Here is a 19,830-nt window from a genome sequence, read left to right as displayed (position 1 = left end):
ACGGTAAACCTTCACTTTCTTTTTTATATTTTCATCTTCCTTTTGTTGTATTTCAATGTAACAGGCTCTAGTTCACCAAATCATCCTTGATTTGTGTTCAATTAGGGCTTATTTAGTTGACCTTCAGCAAGTCAAACCTACATACAACATTCTCATCAAAGAATGGTCTGATACACCATTATATGCATGTCTAAATTACAAAAAAAAAAAGAAAAAAAAAGAAGAGATTCTTGAATATCTTATTATTCTCTCTTTCTCCTGATATATATGAATCTTTGGCTTAAATAAAAATTGACCAATACAGGCTGATATTGTCTAATACGTACCGATATTGATATGCGGCACCTGTTTCGTTTCTTTTTTCGGCCAGGCCGATTAACCCCACCCCCCCAAATACCGATAATCAGAACCGTGGTTCATAGAGATAGTGCTGGGCAACTTCTTCATTTCAATGAATGTACTGCCTATTGCTTCTGGAATGACCGTTGACCATCTTTCAGAAAATGGCGTTGAGATCGTCATGGAAACTGTGTTTAATCATATCAAGATCTCTGTTTAAATGATGATGAGACCTTGTTAGTTTTCAGAGAAGGCACAGCTACAAACATTGCAGTGTATTTTGAGTCTTCGACCATTTTCAGTTGACGATCACTGTGATAGTAATGGTAGAAGGTTGATCCCTGGTTAACCCCATTAATCAAAACAGTACTGGATGTTGATCAAGCATTTGCATGAATTTTTTTTATTTTTATTTTTTTTAAAATTTTATTTATTTATTTATTTTTTAAACACACGCACACACACCCTCACACACTCACGCCATTATGGTATTTCAGTACCTATGGATACTCGAACCCTTGACCGGGTGTTAAAACTCCTGAGAGTCTACCACCCGTGCAAGAGTAAGGATCCAAGCATTTGCATGAATTATTTTTGCTGTAGTCCTGCATTTTAGCTGATAATAAAAATGATAACCAAATGCTGATTACATTTGCTGTATCCTTGTGGCACTTATAGCTTTACATGCTTGTTCATGGCTCATTCTCTTCCTCCCTATCTTCCCTTTCCCCTCTCAGTTCTGACTTTGTTGACCAAGGCATGCATTCTTGCATTGAGATTACTCGGTTGGAACTGATTGATTCCATTTATTAGATTGGTTCCTCCCCAGGTTCTGAGGATGGGGAATTTGAGTCTGCCAAATTATTGCGGCCTGCAGCTTCTTTTTATCATGCTGATGAGGATTGCTTATATTTTGTGGACTCAGAGGTAGGTAATCTATCAATCGCTTCCAGTTGTTGATACATAGGTGTATGAGTTGCATACCGTTTTGCCCTACTAACTCCTGCACTGCATGTAGAACTTGATCACTCAAGAATATATTTGTTGTGCTCTTCATTTTTAAACAAGAGAATGTAGTGCACTAGCATTGAAAAGTGTAAAAACCCTTATAAAACCATTGTTTAATATTGGGAAATGGAGTTGGCCTCCCAAAGAGTGACAAGAGGGCAGAGGGCAACGCACAGAAAGTAGTACAAAAGCTCTCGTGAAAAGGGAATTGTTGCAAAAGTTTTATAAAGAATGAGAAATGTGAAAGCAATTGGCTGAAAGGGTATTAAAATGAAAAGTGAAAGTGACCATAAGTGAAAGCATTTATGGCACGATGTCTACGTATTCAAAATTGGTTTCACAGCTTTGCCTGGTACATGCCACTTGGTTCCTAACCTGGGTAAAGGAGGAGGATTGATGTTTGGTGAGCACCCAGTCATCTAACGTTTGCCAAGCAAAATGATTGGCAAAGCAAACCCCAAATAGTGGGGACAAAGCTATGATGATGACAAGATGATGATTCAGAATTCATATCATGCCAATGATTGTTCCCAAGCTTCATTGAAAGCTAAATTGAAGGGGCATTCTGTTTAATTCAAAGTTTCTTTATCTTTGACCCAATTCCTAATTGCCATCAATTATTTATTTTTTATGCTCAACATATAGATCAGTCTTTAGTAGTTTCCAATAAATGCCATTTGCAAGTTTGAACTCAATAGTCACTTTATAGAAGTGTGAAAAAATTTGCAAGTGTTTAGTGCCTAAAAGAACCAAAGTGCTCTTATATAATGAACAGCAAGGTTTGATGGTCCCAATTCACTGTACCATTCAAATTGTGGACTGCACAATGCACAGTTGAAAAAGAATGGCCGTAATGTGACTTTCTTTAGATTTTCATCTGTTTTAGGCACCCATGGACCATGTGACTCAATCGAATCTAAAATTTCATGACCAATCTTGGCACTCTTCAGTGACCTCTTTTAGAAACCTTGTTTTCATATATAGAATTAATTGTTATTTCATCTTAATGGTTCATTTGTTGAATCTAATCAGTTTGTTGTTCTTTTTGGTTCCTTTTTCGGAAGAATCATGCAATCAAGAGAGCTAATATGGAAACAAGAGTGCTGGAAACAGTGTACCCATTACGTAGTTCAGATAAAAGAGTTGGTAGTTTATGGACTTGGATCCTAGATAAGCTGGGAATGGGAAGAGAAGCTGATCCATTGCCAATGGAATTTGACGGGGACTCGGTTGCTTTTCCTTGGCATTTGATGAAATCAGAGGGAAATGATCTATTTATTATTAATCGCAGGTACTGCATGCTTTTTAAGTTCTTGATCAAGTGCAAGTAAATATCTCTTCATTTGCTTTTTCCCCAACTATTACTTGACATCTATTGGTGGTGAGGCAAATGGTAAATACACACCGCTGCTGAAGTGCACATGGTATTGCTATCCCGGGCTATATGAGACATTTTCATTGGAGATCTAGCTCATGGAATTTTAGCGTTTCAGGGCACTGAAATGATGGCTATTATACCAATAGGAAAAAAAAAAGATGGCTATTGTCTCCCCCAAACAAGACACTTTCAGTGGAGTTTTTATTTCTTCTTGGGTGGCACTACTTTTCACTGCAATAAATCAATTGGTCATTTTCTTGTTATTCATTTCATGCAAATTAGTAGTGTTGGAAATTGCGTGGATTGTTTACCATGGTGTGTGTGGAAGCTTGGCGGAGCTTAGAATTATGACTAAAGGCCTAGAGGGGAGGTGAATATGATCACTTTAAAATTCTTTGCCTAATTAATACAATCTAGCAATTAAGACTAATAAGTCAAATTAACACTAAGGCTTACAAGCCAAAGTGGGTCCAATCACATAGACTACAACGGATATAACAATTAAGTAACTAGTCTATAAGAGATAATGAGCTTGTGTGTGCTTTGCAAGTTAAGTGTCTAGCATACAATTCAATTCAAACATTCATATAGTATAACTAAACAATCACATAAATATAAATAGAATTGTGCTCAATTGATAATCATAAACACAAGCATGCATAGTGGTTCAATTTTCTTATTCCATTTCCCGTGGATGCACTTTCCTCCAGTGTATTGGTATTAAATATATAGTTTTCATTAGGTTCACTCCTAACCTTTACAACCCTACACAAGGACCTAACGCACGTACATTCCTGTGTTGGAGGAACACGTTTCCACCCATGTCAGTGGCTCCCGCAAGAGACTTAAGTTGGTTTTCTATCGGCTAACCAACAACCACTAGCGGTCCTAATCCAAGGCCTTACATACACACTTGTTGGAGGCTCCCCAAGGAGACTAACGGGTACACACCCGTGTCCGATGAATTTGGCCCTACACAAGAGCGTAGGTCCTACACAAGAGCCTATTCGAGTTTGGGTCACAAACTCTACACTCAATCCTATACAAGGAAAGAATGTGAATGAACTTTACGATTGACAACTTGTCAGATTAAGTCCCATGCGTAGCGCATTATTGAGATGTCTCTTCAATGCTCTCTTGTGTTGAATCGGCTTCTCAATTGCTCCCACGTTCGTTGATGCTGTTGGTTTAGCTCCATGAACAAACATCTTACATTCGATGTACCAATGAGGTTACCAAAGTGGTGGGGTGATGGTGGAATCTCGTACAACTAAAGGAATAATTGTTTTCCAATGGGGGGGATTCACCTAGATGGGTGTTCTAGGGAATTTAGATAAGGATTTGACTATAGGTTCATGTTTAATCTTTAGAACAATTGAGAGATCAAGTTCATCTTCATAACCGAGGTTGGAATCCTCATTAGAGTGATAAAGCTCAAGAAGAAGACTTGATTCTATTTGGTTTAGAGGCTTAGAATGAGGGATATGAGTGGAGAATCACTTAGGCTTCTATTGCACCAAAAATCCATCATGAAGCATAATGCGAGAATGCCCTTTATATAGATTTTTGGTTTGCAACGGCTATAAAACGGGCAAATAACGGTATCCTTGGTCGATCGAACTCTATCGATTTATGCAAGAAAAATCGCTAGATAGTTTTGGCCACGATCAATCAATCGAGCTCTACTTTCGATCAATCGACTTGATCAATCAAAGTAAATTGAGCTTTGCTCGAAAGTTTGCTGTTTTGGGCAAATTGGTTTACAACAACTCTACACCTCTTTTAGCTTATCTTATCATATTCCAATTTGGCTCCTAAGGCTATGGAATGATCAATAAAATGTTTACCTATAAATGTTAGGATCATCTAGAGGCTAGGTTGTTTTGGATCTAAGGTTAGGGTCACCAAGGTACCTCAATTTACTTGTTTTTCGCTTCCTTGATGCTTCTTGTCCTCTTATGTCTTCGGTCTTCGGCTTCCAAGGGCTCAACTGACTCATTGACACATAGACGCACGTGATTGACAAATAGGTGCACAAATCAGTGCACTAACAGTGTTAAATTTTCCACTTATTTTGCCAATTTAATTAATTTCGATGGGCCTTCTCTCTTCCCATCAGAGCAACTTGTTTCAATCACTCCTTTAGGCTTCATTTGGATTCACAGCTGAATTGAATTACAAATTCATGTTTAATCAAAAGGAAAATTACAAAAATTTGGTGATGCTTTCTAGTATTCAAAATCAGGAAGTAGCCTCAAAGGTACATTTATTTCAAGTCCCACTTGAAAGCAATGGAATTGCAATTCATAGCCTGTATCTCCAATATGAATGCCACCGAAGGAAATTGCTATATGGTTGTTTCCACTTTATTAGACTAGTAATTGTTATTCAATTTGTTAGGCATCCTAGGGAAATCTTAATTGTCACCAATTTTTTTTTTCACATGTAGCAATCGCAACTAACCCTCCACAGCCTGGATAAAAGGAGGTTTGATGACTGGTTGGCAGCTGTTTGTTGAACCTCTTTTCAAGCCATTGGTGAAACAGGACTCATAAAGCCAACCCCGAATACCTGGGGCTAGGCCTGATGATTGTGTTGATGATTTTGCTGTTATGATTGAAAGTTGGTTCTCTACCATTTGTTTTAAAGTACCATCCAAATGCTACGTATTGCCCAATATATACCAGCATTGCCCATGAACCATACAGCTCCACTGGCCCGAGACAGGGGTGATATGAGCTGTATCATGGGTGAATGGTACAATGCTGGATGCACCGATTTAAAACCTTGAATCTCTATCTACTTCGAAATTCAAATTTAGTTGTACTTATACATATTGAGGAGGAATATGCAGCTCTTTCCTTGCATGCGAGGAACCTGGTTCTGCAGAAGCTTATAGCAACCAGACTTCTGTGTGATGAGGGGTTGGTTTTCAGATCCCGTCATGCCAATATTTTCCCAGCCATGCCACAGTCATATTATGGCAATTATAAATGGTACTCATCTCTGCAAATTATGCTTCTTTGAGATCAGAGTGAAATTGTCAGAAAATGCTTTTGCGATTCTGGAATCAGTGGCTTGTCTGTTGTATTTTCTTGCCTTTTTGTAGCTTCTTCCCATGAATGTATACTATTTGGAGAAAGCAATCTGCTTTGGTGAAACCCATAAATGTACTGGAGTTAGTAAATACAGGGTATAATTTTTGTAGGAGCTCCATGTATTCTATTTCTAGCATGCTTTACCGTTGTTAATTTAAATGCATTCAGTATTGTGACCATTGTCTAAAAGGCCGCTCTTGCTTATTGCGTTAATCTACAGTTTTGAAACTTTATGGATTATGGATGCAGCTACAGGGGAGATCAAAGAAGTACTTAAAGGTATGTGTTTAACTGGTTTATCTTTTTTATCTATATTATGCTCTATCAAATATTCATCCCTAACATTGACTTGTTAATTTTCTCAAGGATTTCCAAAGATTATGGAGATCTGTGGGCAGATGATCATGAGGAAAGTATCCTTGTTGAAGGAGATTTTAGGTGATTGGTTGCAGCAGAATGTAGATCCTAGCTATTCATTAGGACTTTCATATGCTGGGTTGATGTCGTCCTTTGCGACTATTCAGAGTGATATAGTATTTTGCGATACAGGTACCGAGTCTTCAGTGGGTTAGTAATTTCAGTCCCTTTATTATTGACTATTGTCCTGTTTGCATTTGTTACTGTTTTAGTGATGCTAGTTTCATGTACATGCTCAAAAAGCTGGTCAGAGAGTTTTGAAGTTTCATAAAGGATCTAGAGATGTCTCAAGTCTACAGTTTTCAAACTTTGGGATTCTTGGGCTACCATATTGGTTAGCTTACCCTCTGGAGAGGGTTTCTGTTCGGTGAGGGGATTTTTTGTTGTCCAGTATGTGTGTTTCAATGCATAAATAATTATTGTTAGTTAGCATTCAGCTGTTAAATTATGCAATTTATTTAGGGCATGTTTGGATATGTGGAATCCATGTGGAAATGGAAAATTGTGTTCCACTGAAAAGACAGTTGGGCTGTTTGGATACGTGGATTCACAAAGTACTCATTGCACTTATCCCCAGTTTGGATTCTCTAGCACAAGAAACTAGGTAACTATTGTCTAATGAATTTGAGGATAACACTTTCTATCCAAACAGAATCTTGGATGTGAAATTCCTTTTCAACCATGTTCATGGAAATAATCATTAGATGATTGTTGTTTTTGTCCATATTTTTCCGTTGGATTCCATGTATCCAAACGCTATCCTTTTTGCATCCATGTCTCAAATTCTTACTAATATTGAATCATCATTACTGATGTGACAGTGAAGATTTATATGGGAGACCAAGAAATGATCATCTTCAGTATTTTGATGTGCTACCAGGTATACTGTTCTTTGCTATTTAAGGTCATATCATCAGAATTTCCCTTGCCAAAGTATTACAGTCTCGCTAGGTTGTGTGCTCATCATTTACTCAAGATTGCTATCCTTCAAATTACATTTCTGAATTTGAGTTCAATGATTGAAGTGGTAGTGAAAATTTGGAAACAGAGAATGAATTACTTAGAATGGGCTCGATCAAGAAATTTAAACATCATACTGAGCAACATTTGCACAATAAAGAATAGTGATGAGGACATACTTGGAAAGAAAAGCAAGCAAAATGGGAAATTATGAAACCGCTACCTTATGCTCAAATCCTACCCATGTTTGAAACTTTTCCCCAACCTCAATTACATTCAACCTTGAGTTATTTTTCTGTGACATGGACCTGAACTATACATTTCCCATCCGGCTTGTAGTGCGCGGAGCATCTGAACTGTTTATCAGATGTGCTCAACTGCATAAGATAGCCCAGCTCAAAAGTAAGGCTGGTCAATTCATCATGTGGGCCACACACGTATGAAAACAATGGATGCTTAAAAAAAAAAACCTGCCCACTGTCCGCATTCATTGTACGCAGTGGCCTGCCTTTTCAGTGAACCAGCCTGATTTTTGGGTGAGGTTGTCTACAAAGTGAGGCTTACTTGATGAACTGCTTATATGGCCCACATGTCCCAGGATGGCAAGTGTCACCATGTTTGCTAGTTAGAGAGGGCTTAGAAAACTCTCTAATTTCACCCGTCTCGGTTTCAGCTGTTTAATTCTCATGGGTTTGTTGACAACGAGGTCACCATTGCTTGAAATGTTGCCATTGGGAAGGGGACACAAGATTAGTGTCTGAGGAGATGTTGATGCAGGACAATTAACTACTTGCTCTAAAAGCTCGAATTGATAGAGCATGGCGAATCAATCCCTTTATCTCATAGCCCAGGCCCCACATCCCATGGGTCAGGACCTTGGCGGAACCCTCCTCGTGGGCCCCACTTCACATGGGTGGGCCTCCCCTCACACGAGTGATCCCACTCGAGCACGGTGTGAAAATGCCCATGCGTTAGATGTGCTTGAGGACACAATTGTACAAGAAGTCAATAGTCTTGGAGTCAATGTTGCAGAGGCAGGCGGATCACTATACTTAAACTGAGTTCCTACCAAATGAGAATAATAATAGTAAGAATACTAATAAATAATCAGATTTTCAGGATTCATGAGAAAAGTTGTGGCGAAATTTTCAAGTTGGCTGCCAAACTGAATCAACCTTCCCTTATTCAGGATTGGAACCGGCAATGAGAGCGAAAGCTACCACAGGCGTGATTAAATAAGTAAAAACCAATGATAATAGAGGAAGAGTAGTTCAGTAGTACTGGAGCAAGAACAATTCTTTGGAAAATGAGCAAGATAGTTATTTGTAAACTGAGCATAAGTATTCCAGGCTTCAATTCCATATTCATGATTTTCTTTTTTCTTTTTTCTATCTCTGTATAATGCAGGAAGGTGCGACATACGAGTGAATATTGACATTCCAGAGGGTACTGAGCTTGCAGCACCATTACAAGAAGGTTGTATCTGGTGCCAAGCAAGAGGATCTGCTGTTGAAGTCTCAGGATCAGAAAGTGGGGCTGCATCTTCTGACAAGGTACCAACTAACTACAATGAAAGCCGCCACCAACCCCACCCCCCAAAAAAAAAAAAAAAAAAAAAACTCATACTAATTTTGTTTCACTCGTAGTGTAAAAGGTTAATTCATCACTGATTGCAGGTGGGCGTTGCTCAACAGTGGTATGATGAGTTAGATAACCTTGCCTTCTCAAAACCTGAGGTGGTATCGAATTTCCAGGATGAGGAGGAAACTGCAGATAGAAGCTCTGAAGAAGATAACATGGTGCATATCAATTGTGCTGTTAATATCAGTCCTGGAACCAGTGAGGTTTGTTGGTTAATATTCTCCTTGAAATCATAGCATTCCAGTGCATACAAATAGTTGCAACCATGAGATAATGGTTCAATTATGACTGAAGAAAAAGGCGTAGAACTGTGCTGAATAGAAAAAAAAGACAGAAAAAAAAAAAGACGTACACATCTTGAGCAAATCTCAAACGCGATTTTGACCTATTGCACATTTAGGTCATGCACACACGTGTTATGCCGACCGATACCGACATTTAGAACCATTTATGGTGGACTCTTTAGAAAAGAACATGTCATGCACACTTGTGTGTTATGGCATTTTTTAAAACCTCAATTGCAAGTAGCTGTATTATCTGCTGTTAACACACACCCACACCAAAAAAGGCCATCATATACCAAAAAAGGCCAGTATACAAGCTTTTCTTTACATAACACCTACAGGTGTTATGGCATATTTTAAGACCTCGGTTGCAAGTAGCTGTATTATCTGCTGTTATCATACAGGTTGTTGTTAATGCGGTGCTCTACTTGAAGCTCAATGATATGCATGGTTCTCACCGCGATCAGGAGGACATGAGAACTGCAGAGATGGTACTCGACATCTCCAACCATGACAGAAGCCTGAAATGGGGTGGTGATGCATGTGCCCAGTTGCTGTTAGAATCGCACCATGATCTGAGAGACTTGGTCTTCGCGAAACCTTTGCATCTGAGGATCAGGTTTGAGTGTGGGGACCACCCAACGTCCGATAATTCCACCAAAGAAATCGTCTTCACAGACTCTTCCATCGTGGTCAATGTAACTCTTACTTAGCCTGTAATTTTATGGTGTTTGTTGTAGCAAATTATAGTTTTGGTTCCTATTTATCAAATAATTAGCACCATTCATTTCATCCTTTAGGTTTGTTTGGTTGCACCAAATCAGACTGATTAATCATGAAATATCATGACATTTGGTGCAACTCTCTCTCTCTCTCTCTCTCTCTCTCTCTCTCTCTCTCTCTTTCAATGGGTGTAGTTGCTGATCTTGTTATAAGAGGCATTTGGTTTTCTTTTTGGCTAAAAGCTGGAACTAAAGCTGGTGGCACCCAGTTGCAACATTGCATCGTCCCACCGTCAACAGATCATGGTCCATCCTGTCCCACCAGATAAATGGTCTGGATAAATGGACTAATGCACAACATCTCCAAGTTCTGTGGGAGCTTAGGAATGGTCCACCAAGTTGATTACCATAACATCAGCTCATCATGAAGGTTTGATCTGTAGATATTGGGTTTTCTTAGCTTCAGCATAATGCATTTTAGCATGCTTAAACATGACGTGAGCCTGCTAGCCGGTCCATGTCATTTCGTATGTAAGTAACATTAGGGTTGTCAATGGGGCAGGCTCTGGCCTGGCAAAATTGAAAATTTGAATATGCCGAGCCGCCGGAACCGTTCAAAATCTGGGCCAAAGCCAACCTCAGGCCTGGCCCGAACAGTAACCTCAGGTCCGAGCCATTGACAACCCTAGTAACATCTTGGACTATCACAAAAGATTACTTGCCGGATTATATAAAAGGTTTTTTCAATCTATCCGGATTTTTTAATCGATCTTGAGTGGGCCATCGATCGCAATTTGCATAGATTGGATGTGTCTAACTGACCAATTCCACATTGGATAGGAAAGTCCAACCGATGATTGAAGTGCAAGGTGGATACGAAATGAAAGATTGATCAAATGTTAAGAAATCCAGATCTGTCCAAATTTTTTGTTATGATCAATTCAATAGGTGATCCATTGAATGGATGGCTCATATCATAGAGTGTATTCACAGATCAAGCTCATTATCTGGCAGATATTTTGGTCCGCTATAGACTGTACAATCGTACAGATGTTTAGCCAGAGCAATGATGAATTTTAAACCTCAACCTCTTTTTCTATATCGTTTAGGGGTAATACTTGTGATTAGGGCTTTTAAGGGCCAGGCGTACTCAAGTTGTGTGGGGCCCAGTGTGATGTGTGAGTGGACATCAAACCCATCCATTAGATGCGTCCCTCATGTTAGGCTTAGATCTCAAAATCAAGCTTGATCCGTAACCTAGGTGGGCCACACGAAAGGGAACAATGGGGAGGGTGGCACTTATCGTAGAAACTTTCAGATGGAATGTGGGGTCCACTTTGTTGTGTCTATGTCATCCGACCCAGTCATCAGGTGCGCCCCACCAGATTAAGGAACACCCAAACTCGGCCATTTGAAAACTAGGGTGGATGATTAGAACACTTGCAAAAGAAACGTGGGTCGACTTGGAATGATGGTACATTCATCCTATGGTGTGTCCCGTTATGATTCAAATCCACAGCAGATTGTATAGGGTGGCTAGGGTCGGGATGGCACACGTGTCAGTTCCGGGCCATTTATCAGGTAGGAATATATGCCTCTCTCATGTCAACCATCATTTTCCACGTGGCTGAGATCCGATTGTTTATCTGAGGACCCACCGTTCACACACTGGAACCCAAAAGCGAGTCTGGTCACCGGGAGTTCTTCCTGTCGCGGGGCACCTGATGACCGGACAGGTACGGTTTTCATGCAACGGCAAATCTATGGTGTGGCCCACCCGATGATCTGTCCTGACGTCACACCCAAAACTGACATCGGCACTTGTGCCGAGAGCAGGATACGGAGGCTCTAGCTATAACAGTGGATGCGAATTCCCTACCACACAACTAGGAAGCCAGTGCAAGAAAAAGCTATGTGAGGACGACCATGATGTGTTTGCGACATCCACACCGTCCATCATTTTCCCAGCTCATGTTAGGAGTGAAACTTGATTAAGGCAGATCCAAAGCTCAAGTGGGCCACACCAAAGGGAAGAGTGGGGACGGGGACGCCTACCATAGAAACCTTCTTGGTGCCCACTGTAGTTTGGATCGGGCTGATATTTTCTTTTACCCTTCATCCTGGTGAGACTCACATTTTGAACGGTTCGGATGGAATATAAACTTCACCCTTATCCCCAGGAAGTTTTCGATGGTGGGCATCTCCAACCCCGTTTTCCCTGTGGTGTGCCCCACTTGAATTTTGGGTCAGCCTGATTTTCGGCCTCACATCCTAACATGATATAAGTAAAATGATGTACGTAGCGGATTTTACACACACATCACGGTAGGCCCCACAGAGCTTTTTATTGTACGGTATTCCAACATCCACTGTTTTGAGCGAATTCCGACTTTTTTTCTTTCCTGGCCCATCAGCCACACTCAGCACTCTCCTGCGCCAACGGATGGACTGGATCATCCAATCGTTGTAATTAGAGCGCTGTAGCCCATGAAATTATGTAATGAACTAATGGACGGTCCGGATCGACTGTCCACGTATTCCAACGCAAATAGGAGTATTGGAATACACTTCCAGTCTTTGCCGCCACCCCTGTAATTTCTGTGAGTTCGAACAAAGTAGTGTAATGCCCGTTGATGGCGAGAATCCAATCAAATTCAAAAAGCCTTCCAAACGCACTCTCAAATGAATGGCAAGAACCTCCCTCCGTGAATTCCTCCTCCGCTTCAATCTTATTTCCCCTTCAAATCCCACCACCTCCAGACTCTTTTCTTCCGCTACCCATCCAAACACCATTTCCCTCTACCACCCATCTCTCCTTCCTCTCCATTCCTGCCAATCCATGAAACAGCTCCTCCAAATCCAATCCCATCTCATCTCCACTGGCCTTTTCCAGGATCCGTTTACCGCCAGCCGTATCTTGAAATTTTCCGCTGATTCCGGCGATATCACTTACACTGTCTTGATATTTCGCCAGATCAATTCCCCCGACTCTTTCTGCGTGAACACCGTTATCAAGGCGTATTCACAGTCGTCCGATCCTGGCAATGCTGTGGAGTTCTATTTCGAGATGCTACGGAGAGGGTTCTTACCGAATAGCTACACGTTCCCACCATTGGTGAGTTCATGCGCGAAGAAGGGGTGTGCGGATGATGGCGAGAAGTGCCACGGGCAGGCGGTGAAGAATGGGGTCGATGCGGTTGTCCATGTGAGGAATGCTTTGGTGCATATGTATGCGAGCTGCGGGCTCGTGGGATGCGCTCGGCAGGTGTTTGATGCAATGCCTGTGAGGGATTTGGTTTCTTGGAACTCGATTGTTGATGGGTATGCAAAGATGGGCGACTTGGTTAGTGCCCGCAGTTTGTTTGATGTAATGCCGGAGAGAAATGTGGTTTCTTGGAATGTCATGCTTGCAGGGTATTTGAGAGGGGGGAATCCGGGTTGTGGGCTGAAGCTGTTTCGGGAGATGGGAAGGGCGGGAATGAGATCGAGCCCTACGACAGTGGTGAGTGCGGTTACAGCATGTGGTCGGTCAGCTAGGCTTAAGGAAGGGAGAAGTGTTCATGGGTTTTGGGTGAGGAACTTCGTAGAGCCTAGTTTGATATTTGACACGGCTTTGGTTGACATGTACTGTAAATGCCAGAGGACTGAAGATGCAAGGAGAATGTTTGATGGGATGGAAGAGAGGAATTTGATTTGTTGGAATGCCATGATTTTGGGGCATTGCATTCAAGGGATTCCAGAAGATGGGCTCGCCTTGTTTGAGGAAATGGTGCAGCAAGGTGTGTTATGTTCTCATTATCATCACCTCAATTAATCATGGGAGAATTTCCATAGATTTGTGTTTTCATCAGTCGTTAGTGGATCACTGGCCTGACTGTCAAGTTATTTTTAAGGAACATTAATACCCTACTAGAGTATCACCATCCTCACATTTGCTCGTTGCCACTCCATGTGGCATACTCTTAGATCAGTCTGAACCCTCCAAATTGTGGACCCCACTTAAGGTGGGGCACACCCACAAATCAGATCAATTGGATAAATTTCAACTTCCACTTGATGGACATTAGTGTATTAAATTTGTATTGCTTACCTTTTTCTGTTTTGGTATCCATTTTATGGCCGCCAGTGGACAGTTATGATCATCCATCCCATGTGTTTTTTGGGCAATGATCAGTCATTAACTGTCCTGACTACGACTATTTAATGGCTTGGATGTGAGATACATGTATTCCATGCAGACAGTTGGGTTGTGCATGTGTTATAGAGTGTCATCATCTGGTGGTGTATCAGATAACTCCTTGTCAACATGTTACACAGTTCACACTCTTAAGTCTGTTTCCTATTATTTTGAATTATTCTTTGTTTTCACTCTTTGATTTATTATTATTATTATTATTATTGTAGGTTCTGAAGATAAAGACAGCGACAATGACGTGCGTCGAGGAGGAAATGGCCTTTTACCAGATGAAGTTACCTTTGTTGGGGTCTTATGTGCATGTGCTCGTGCTGGATTGTTGTTTGAAGGGAAGAAATACTTGGATCAAATGACCCGTGTATATGGCATTATACCCAAGTTCGCTCACTTTTGGTGCATGGCTAACCTCTATGGTAGGTTTGGGCTTCTTCAAGAGGCAGAGGAGGTCTTAAGGAACATGCCTGAGGGGTCAGAATCAATGGTGTGGAGTAGCTTACTTGGGTCATGTCGGTTCCGTGGGGATGTTGAATTGGGAGAGCAGATAGCGAAGCGCCTAATTGAGTTGGAACCATACAACGGCTCTCGCTATGCTTTGCTATGGAATGTGTTTGCAGTTGCGGGTCGATGGGAGGATGTTGCTAAGGTGAAGGGAATGATGAAGGAAAGAGGGGTGAGAGTAACACCCGGGAGTAGTCTTATAGACTTGAATGAAATCGTCCATGAATTTAAAGTAGGAGATAGATCACAACCAGAGATGGAGAAGATATATATGATGATGGATGGATTGGCAGAGAGGCCAAAGGTGGGAATAGAATCGCCTGACCCCATGGAATTTGGCTAGCAACCAGAACACAGCGCCTGCGTAACCTTGTGTTGATTTGGATAATTGCAGTGGGTAGGCATGGAAGTTTTTGGTTTCCTCATTGTAGCTTACCCCACAAAAGGATTTCGAAATGCGAATTCAAAAGTTTTGCTTACCTTCACGAGCAAGAACGTTCCAAACCAATAAAAAGATTATTTTCTCATTTGGGCTCATGCCAGACGTGCATTTTCTGGTCTGAGATGTGATTAGATTATAGAGACATCAATCGGAACGGTCCAAATTCATATGCTGCCTCTTTGGATGGACAGTGGCTGGAATCGTAATGAACAATCTCTCCAGTATTCGCTCAATTGACGCTCCGTGGAGTGATGTTGACCATCGTTTGGATATGAAGAATCCAAAATTGTGGACATGGAAAACCCCTACTAAATCCTCATGGAGTGGATGGTTTAAAGTTCCGTTTTCAATGGAAATGTTAAAAAGTTCAACAGTCAAACAGCTAGAGTTGTCTCTCATTATTTTAATTGATATTTAGCAAGCATTTTATTTTAAATGGTTTATTTGGTTTTCTTTTATATATATATATATATATATATATATATATATATATATATATCGAATAAGGCAGACGGTTTGGATGAAGGTGCTCTTAGCGCGAGCTTGAAAGAGCGAGTTTCCTTCTCTCGCACGCCTCTTCACCCTATTCTCTAACTCTCTCAAGGATGCGGTAGTTGCCTTTTCACGTGAAATTCTTCCGCTGGGATGTAAGTGGCTCTCACCAAGATGTTAGTCATAAATCCATGCCGTCTATACATTTTTAAAAATAATTTTATGGTATGAACCCAAAACTTAGATCAAAATTTCAAGTGGGCCACACAGCGTTGATTGAACTTTCACCATTAAAAACTTCCTGGGGCTACCAAATTTTTGGATCAAGTTGATATTTATTTATTTTTTCCATCATCTACGTCTGTATGACCTCATCTATAGGTTGGATGTCAAATAAATATCACGGTGGGCCCTAAAAAATATTTAACGGTGAGAATCATTATCACCGTTGCTTCCTGTGGTGTGGTCCACTTGAGATTTGGATCTGCCTCAATTTTGGGATAATGCCCTAAAATGATAAGGAAAAATGGATGGATGGGGTAGATTTCTCAAAAACATTATGATGTGCCCCACCTAAGTTTCGAGCGCGTAAAAGGCTTTCGCAGGAAATCCGTGTTTGAAAAAATCATGCTGCAGATTTGCTGCAAAAGCCTTTCATAGGAAGTTCCTACGTTGGAAACCTAAGTGAGACCCACCGTGATGTTTTTGAGAAATCCGTTTTATAAGATCATTTCAGGACATCCGTATAAAAATGAGCCAAATCTAATACTCAAGTGGGCCGAAAACGTGAAGATTGAACTTACACAATTGAAATATTCGTAGGTCACAAAAGTTTTAAATCAGGGTAAAATTTGTGTTCTCAAATAATCCCAGTAGGAATGACGTTATGAATGGTATAGATGGCATGTAAACATTATTGTCAACCCCAAGGAGGTTTCAACGGTAGGAATTTCCTTGTCCCCTTTTCCTTCACTACTATCACGCCCCAAACCGGAAATCGGATTCACAGGAATCCCGATTGCTGAATCCGGTGCCGACAACCTCCGTAGTACCCCATTCTCGGCTCCTAGCATCTATATGCCAGATTTCGATCCTGGGATCCTACAAGGAGGATTTATATATATATATATATATACATTTAACTCATAATAAGCATAACCACAAGATTACTCAATTCATAAAGGCAACATCATCATAATATATCTACTAATATAATCATTTGAGTACAATGCTGAAAGGGAAATATATAAATTGAAAATCAAGCTCCAGAAGACCACTGTACGCTCCAAGCTCAACACTGCTGCAACCTAGCATCACCTGCACGCATCTATCATGCATAAGCTTATATAAAGTTTAGAGGGTGGTATAAGTGTGTGCACAAGGTAAGTGCTAAGTATTCAATACAATGTCATAATCATACAATACCGGAAATACCGGTGATCCATAAATCGTACAATGTTGGAATAAGCAGAAATACTGACAAGTTCATGAATTGTCAGAGTAAATAGAAATACTAACGTGATCAGGAATTATCAAAGTAAACAGAAATACTGACAAGATCAGGAATCATCAGAGTAAACAGAAGTACTGACAAAATCATAAATCACACGATAACAGAGTAAGCGAAAATACTGACAAGTCCATGAGTCATACAATATTAGAATACGCAATACAAATCAACTATGCAAATAAGGAGTTATAAAGAGCCAAATATCAGATGTAAAGAATGCAATGCAATATACATTCCTGATGAGTAGCACAAATAACATCAGCCGTACCATATGCCGTAGATGTAATGCAACATGCAGTGCGAATGGAATGACCACGCTGGAGTGTGAAGTCGGGAGGGTAGTACGAAGTATCGCAGGCTATGGGGTCCATCACAATAGACTTCTATCCAAACTAGTCCCATACTTAATTTGGATAGTCATACTCAATGTGGTAAACTCCTGATCTTAGGTTAGTCGCGCGCCCCAACTGAAATCCTGGCCATTGCGAAGGCACATGTAACAAATAGTTGCGCACCACCAGCCCGAGTGGATAGTGAATGAATGAATGAATGAGTATGCAACTCCTACTCAATAAGTCCACATATCAGTACAGTTCCTCTCTGGGATCATCACCGGGGTTTAGTACACTCCAAATGGCACTGCCCCTCTCCCAGCAGCACAGTCCAAGTGAGCGTAAGAAACCTCACTATTCGCCTGGCCAATAGTCTGCCAATACCTATCCGGCACGTTGATAGCGGACCCATTCACGAGCTGGTCAAACTCAGCCTAGTATTGCCCCATACCCTCGTGTGGGTAAAGCCACATCCCCTCCCAACCGACCACGACACAGTGGGAGATGCGGCCTCCTAGTATTTGGCACTCGGGCGCTAATGTATCCACTCTGTCTCGACGTTGAGGCACCCTCTGGTACCAAGAGGGTTTAAGGATTTTCACCCAGGGCCATCTATGACAGCCAGATGCTAGAACAAATTTCTGGTGTCCCGTCTGGCCATCCACGATATACCTGTGGAGGTTATGGCCCTTATGTCGCTAGGGCGTACAGTAATCATAATGCAAGATGTATAAGTCATACAATTCAGTCATACATTAATCCTGCGCATACCGTGCGCTCATGTGAGATAACCTCTGCCTATCAGGGAGTCTCATAACAACATGCTCAATGACATATGCAATGATCAACCACATCTCATAACAAACATGCGGATGATGCGTATGGGCATGTGTCATGATGTTATGCAGTCACATACTTATAATCTATATTAATAACTGGCATCAACAATCGGCCTCGGCAATGTGGACATTTAACCAACATTGCCCCTAAGGAATGACCCACATAGAGCCAAACATATAATGGGCTCACGATATCACATAAAGGCCTAATATACAATGGGCCTTACTCAAGGGCCACATATACACAATAGGTGGGCCCTGCTCACGGGCCCTAAATATATGACATGTGGGCCCTACACATGGGTCTCGAATACATCAAATGGGCTATACATCATGGGCCTAATACATATCACAATGGCTTTGCCCATAGGCCATGAATACATTACAATGGGCCTTGCCCATGGGCCTCAAATACATCACAATGGGCCTTGCCCATGGGCCATGAATACATTATATAGGTCTCGACAATCGGCGTCGGCAATCAAAATCGGTCTCGACAATCAAAATCGGCCTCGACAATTAGAATTGGAATCGACAATCGGAATCGGCCTTGATAATCAGAACCAGAATCAGTTTTAAGAATCGGCCTCAGTAATAGGAATCGACCGAATAAAGCTTAAGGGAAGGTCACAATGTGGACATTAAACCATCATTGTTTATCAATGTGGCCATTTAACCAACATCGCTCCTAAGGAGTGGCCCACATAAACATTGTTTCATACATTATAGTGAAATCACACCTTACATTGGTCCACACATTCATCGCATTGGGCCTCACCCATGGACCTCATGTACACCACAATGGGCCGCAATACATGGGCCCTATATACATCCCTATGGGCTGCATCACATGGTCAGAAATACATCATAGCGGGCCTTACCAAATGGACTGGAAATACATCATTACGGGCCTTACCAAATGGACTGGAAATACATCATAACGGGCCTCATCATATGGGTCGAAAGTATATCACAATGGGCCTCACTCGTGGGCCTTAAATACATAACAGGTGGGCCCAACACATGGGCCCCAAATACACAGCATGTGGGCTACATCAATGGGCCGCAGTAATGGCCTCGTACACATCAAGTGGGCTACATCAATGGGCCGCACTAATGGGCCAACATACATCAAATGGGCCAGACCAATGGGCCAATACATCAAGTGAGCCGCATCAATAGGCCTCATTTCATTACATCGGGCCTCGCCTCTAGGCTTTAAATACGTACATCACGTGGGGGTCACATGAATGGATGGTGTGAATATACAACATATACATCACGGTGGGTCGCATCATTGGGCCGCACCAATGGGCCTCATGTACGACAAGTGGGCCGCATCAATGGGCTGCCCCAATGGGCCTCATATATGACAAGTGGGCCACATCAATGGGCTACCCCAATGGGCCTTATACACATCAAGTGGGCTGCATCAATGGGCCGCACTAATAGGCCTCATAGATGGGTTATAAATATATCAAGGTGGACCTCTCGAATGGGCCACAAAATACTTCAAAGTGAGCCTGATGGATGGGCCACAAAATACATCAAGGTGGGCCTCATAGATGGGAGCTTGGATTACATCTAAAATCACTTCAATAATGACAGGTGCAACATGTGTATCACTGTACACATCGTTCTATGGGGCACATGGCCCACTAATGATGATCTACAC

The 19,830-nt window shown here is 41.4% G+C and overlaps 2 protein-coding genes across 6 annotated transcripts in view; both read left to right on the top strand.

Annotated features, from left to right (window-relative positions):
* Positions 1-9,917, top strand: part of LOC131245837 (uncharacterized) — a 28,628-nt gene extending 18,711 nt beyond the window's left edge. For 4 of the 5 annotated variants that reach the window (XM_058245557.1, XM_058245558.1, XM_058245560.1 and 1 more), the window contains 9 exons: positions 1,153-1,266; positions 2,412-2,638; positions 6,044-6,102; positions 6,190-6,372; positions 6,484-6,607; positions 7,062-7,120; positions 8,608-8,753; positions 8,877-9,044; positions 9,530-9,917. In XM_058245557.1, the coding sequence (XP_058101540.1) occupies positions 1,153-1,266; positions 2,412-2,638; positions 6,044-6,102; positions 6,190-6,372; positions 6,484-6,607; positions 7,062-7,120; positions 8,608-8,753; positions 8,877-9,044; positions 9,530-9,838 (1,389 nt within the window). In that variant the 3' untranslated portion in view covers positions 9,839-9,917. Of the gene's footprint in view, positions 1-1,152; positions 1,267-2,411; positions 2,639-6,043; positions 6,103-6,189; positions 6,373-6,483; positions 6,608-7,061; positions 7,121-8,607; positions 8,754-8,846; positions 9,045-9,529 lie in introns of those variants that run through there. The other variant, XM_058245561.1, reaches the window with a different exon arrangement.
* A 2,386-nt stretch (positions 9,918-12,303) lies between these two features.
* On the top strand, positions 12,304-15,418 carry LOC131245836 (pentatricopeptide repeat-containing protein At3g51320). The gene is made up of 2 exons (XM_058245556.1): positions 12,304-13,626; positions 14,252-15,418. Exons 1-2 carry the CDS (start codon positions 12,534-12,536, stop codon positions 14,881-14,883), a joined length of 1,725 nt encoding a protein of 574 aa, XP_058101539.1. The 5' UTR covers positions 12,304-12,533; the 3' UTR covers positions 14,884-15,418.
* Positions 15,419-19,830: the final 4,412 nt, after the last annotated feature.

The sequence above is a fragment of the Magnolia sinica genome, chromosome 5 (assembly GCF_029962835.1).
Source record: "Magnolia sinica isolate HGM2019 chromosome 5, MsV1, whole genome shotgun sequence".
In the NCBI taxonomy this organism is placed as follows: Eukaryota; Viridiplantae; Streptophyta; class Magnoliopsida; order Magnoliales; family Magnoliaceae; genus Magnolia; species Magnolia sinica.
This window is presented reverse-complemented; position numbering and strand designations above follow the sequence as displayed.

Bases quoted from the DNA above. Each gene is read 5' to 3' on its own strand.
- LOC131245836 (XM_058245556.1), top strand. From the start codon at position 12,534: ATGGCAAGAACCTCCCTCCGTGAATTCCTCCTCCGCTTCAATCTTATT. The intron at 13,627-14,251 runs GTGTGTTATGTT...TTATTATTGTAG, and splicing joins TGAGGAAATGGTGCAGCAAG to GTTCTGAAGATAAAGACAGC.